The sequence below is a fragment of the Pygoscelis adeliae genome, unplaced genomic scaffold, assembly GCF_000699105.1.
Source record: "Pygoscelis adeliae isolate BGI_AS28 unplaced genomic scaffold, ASM69910v1 Scaffold294, whole genome shotgun sequence".
Taxonomy (NCBI): domain Eukaryota; kingdom Metazoa; phylum Chordata; class Aves; order Sphenisciformes; family Spheniscidae; genus Pygoscelis; species Pygoscelis adeliae.
Window position 1 is genome coordinate 1,657,154 of NW_008824722.1, and position 2,137 is coordinate 1,659,290.

Sequence of the window (2,137 nt, forward strand, 5' to 3'; positions counted from 1 at the left end):
CCGGGCCAACGCGATCAGGGACCAGACCTGGGGGACAAGGGGCACCTGAAGCCTGAGCAGAAAACCCTCCAACCATTGCTTCCTCCTGTGGTCCCCATCCCACCCCCAGCCCCATGAACAGTACCTTCCTCTTGATGAAGGCAGCCAGGGGGCCCTTGCCCAGCTCCGAGCTGGACTTCTCAGTCACACTGAGCGATGGTGCCATCATCTGCCCGGCTGTGCGGTCCACATAGATGAAGTGCACCAGGCCAGGAAAGTCCTCCAGGTATGTGGGGTGGGTTAAGGGTGTCCAACAACTTTGGTGCCCTTCCAGGACAGCCCCTGAGCCTTGGGGAAACTGCCTTTGCCCACCACACTCCTCCCCTTAAGCCTGGTGCTGGGGGGACAGGGTCCCACTCCCACCTCTGCTACCCCCCGGGGACCCTTGCTCGCTGGGCTGGGCTCCCAGCCACAGGGACGGGTATGACACCATGGTGATATTGCGCCTGCTCTTCACCAGCAAAAAGTCCCGCCAGTCCAGCAGCTTCTCCCTGCCAAGAAGAGGCATGGTGAGAGGCCGGGACCCCCGAAGCCCCAGCACAGCTGGGTGTGAAGCAATCCCCCAGCTCCCCTGGGGATGCCAGCTGTGCCCGCCCATGGACTCACCTCATCAGCTTCTGGGCACGGTCCCGCAGCCCCTGGGACAGGCTGTGGCCAGCAGAGGCCAGGAAGAGCTGGCGGTACACGGAGCAGAGCTGCCGCTTCACGTTGGCCACTGCCTGCAGCAGCCTGAGCCGGGAGACACAGACAGCGCAGAGTTTGGCCCCTGGAACTCCAGCGCCGCAGGGACAGCCATGCCACCCCCTGGGCTGGGAAAGGTCCCCGCCTGCCCCGGAGACTTTCCCTGGCCACCCCGTACTCACTCCAGGGAGCTCCCAGGCTCGCTCCGGGAAAATATCTTGCTCTTGAAGTCCACCCAGGTGTTCTGCAACTAGAGAGAGACGGGGCTCAGCGTCAGGCTGCAGGAACAGCAAGACAGGGTCCTTGTGTCCCCACTCCCACCTGGATGTCCTGCCCGCTCAGCTTCTTCACAAACTTGTCCATGCGCTGCCGCAGCTCAGCCAGGAACGGGTAGGAGCGTGGGGCTCCTGCCTCCGGCCCCTCTTCCAGCTTCCTCTCCAGCACCAAGAAACCATCCAGCAGCTGGTACAAGGTAACGGCCACCTGGGTCGTGGGGCCCTGCCAGGAAGGGGAGAGGTAGGTCAGCCAGGACCCAGCCCACCATCGCTTCCCTCACCTTAGAGGCAGCTCACCTTGGTCAGGAGGACAAGGGAGATGCCTGGCCAGAGTGGGAGGCAGTGCATGGTGTGTGGCAGCAAGGGGCAGTAACCTTCCCGCAGGTTGGCATCCAGGAAGATCCTTCTGGGGTTTGAAGCTTCAGGGACCAGAGGCCCCAAGGTCTGGAGCAAGTCCTCTGCCATCTGGGGAGAGAAGGGAGATGCTCAGCCCCCCCGCAGGGACAAGACAGCCCGCACCAACCCAGGACGCTCTGGTGGGACACAGCAATGCCCTGAAAGCTGCAACCAGGAAACAACTGAACAGGGGGAGCTGGAGGGGCCGCGCAGCAAAAGATCAGCAGTGAGGGAAGTGCCCAAGGACCCCAAAAGAGCAGCAGGTAGAGGGGAAGCCGCCTGCAAAGACACAGGTTGCAAACACCTTGCACCAAGGCCAGCACTTGCTTGCAGAGCGCGTGTGAGGCTCTGTGGCATCCGGCAGGGAAGCAGCCCAGAAAGTCCAGAGGCAGCAGAGGGAGACACCAGACTGCTCCGAGGCAGCCCCGGCCCCTCTGTGCCGACAGCTCTGAACAGGGAGACCATAAGCAATGTCCCAGGGAGTGTGGTCAGAGCCTTCACAGGGTTATGCACAACACGGGGGATGTGGGGCGCATCCCCAGCCGCAGCACAGCAAGGGACGAGTGACGAGGACCAGAGACCGCAAAGAGCACCAGGACAGGCTGGGGAGGCATGGAGCTGGGGGGGACTGCAGGACCCCTTGCTCACCTGGACATCTGCAGCGTCTGCCTCCCCGGTGCCCAGCATCTCAGCGCCCTCCAACCAGCTCTCGCTGCCTGCAGGGAGCACGGCAGGGCCCCCCTCCC

The 2,137-nt window shown here is 63.3% G+C and overlaps 1 protein-coding gene across 1 annotated transcript in view; it reads right to left on the minus strand.

Moving 5' to 3' along the window:
* Nucleotides 1-2,137, minus strand: part of HPS1 (Hermansky-Pudlak syndrome 1) — a 5,830-nt gene that overhangs the window by 788 nt on the left and 2,905 nt on the right. Inside the window, exons 9-16 of the mRNA XM_009323312.1 lie at nucleotides 2,040-2,116; nucleotides 1,293-1,460; nucleotides 1,042-1,218; nucleotides 903-970; nucleotides 646-768; nucleotides 465-530; nucleotides 125-269; nucleotides 1-27 (exon numbers count right to left, since the gene is read on the minus strand). Of these exons, the coding sequence (XP_009321587.1) occupies nucleotides 1-27; nucleotides 125-269; nucleotides 465-530; nucleotides 646-768; nucleotides 903-970; nucleotides 1,042-1,218; nucleotides 1,293-1,460; nucleotides 2,040-2,116 (851 nt within the window). The remainder of the gene's footprint in view (nucleotides 28-124; nucleotides 270-464; nucleotides 531-645; nucleotides 769-902; nucleotides 971-1,041; nucleotides 1,219-1,292; nucleotides 1,461-2,039; nucleotides 2,117-2,137) is intronic.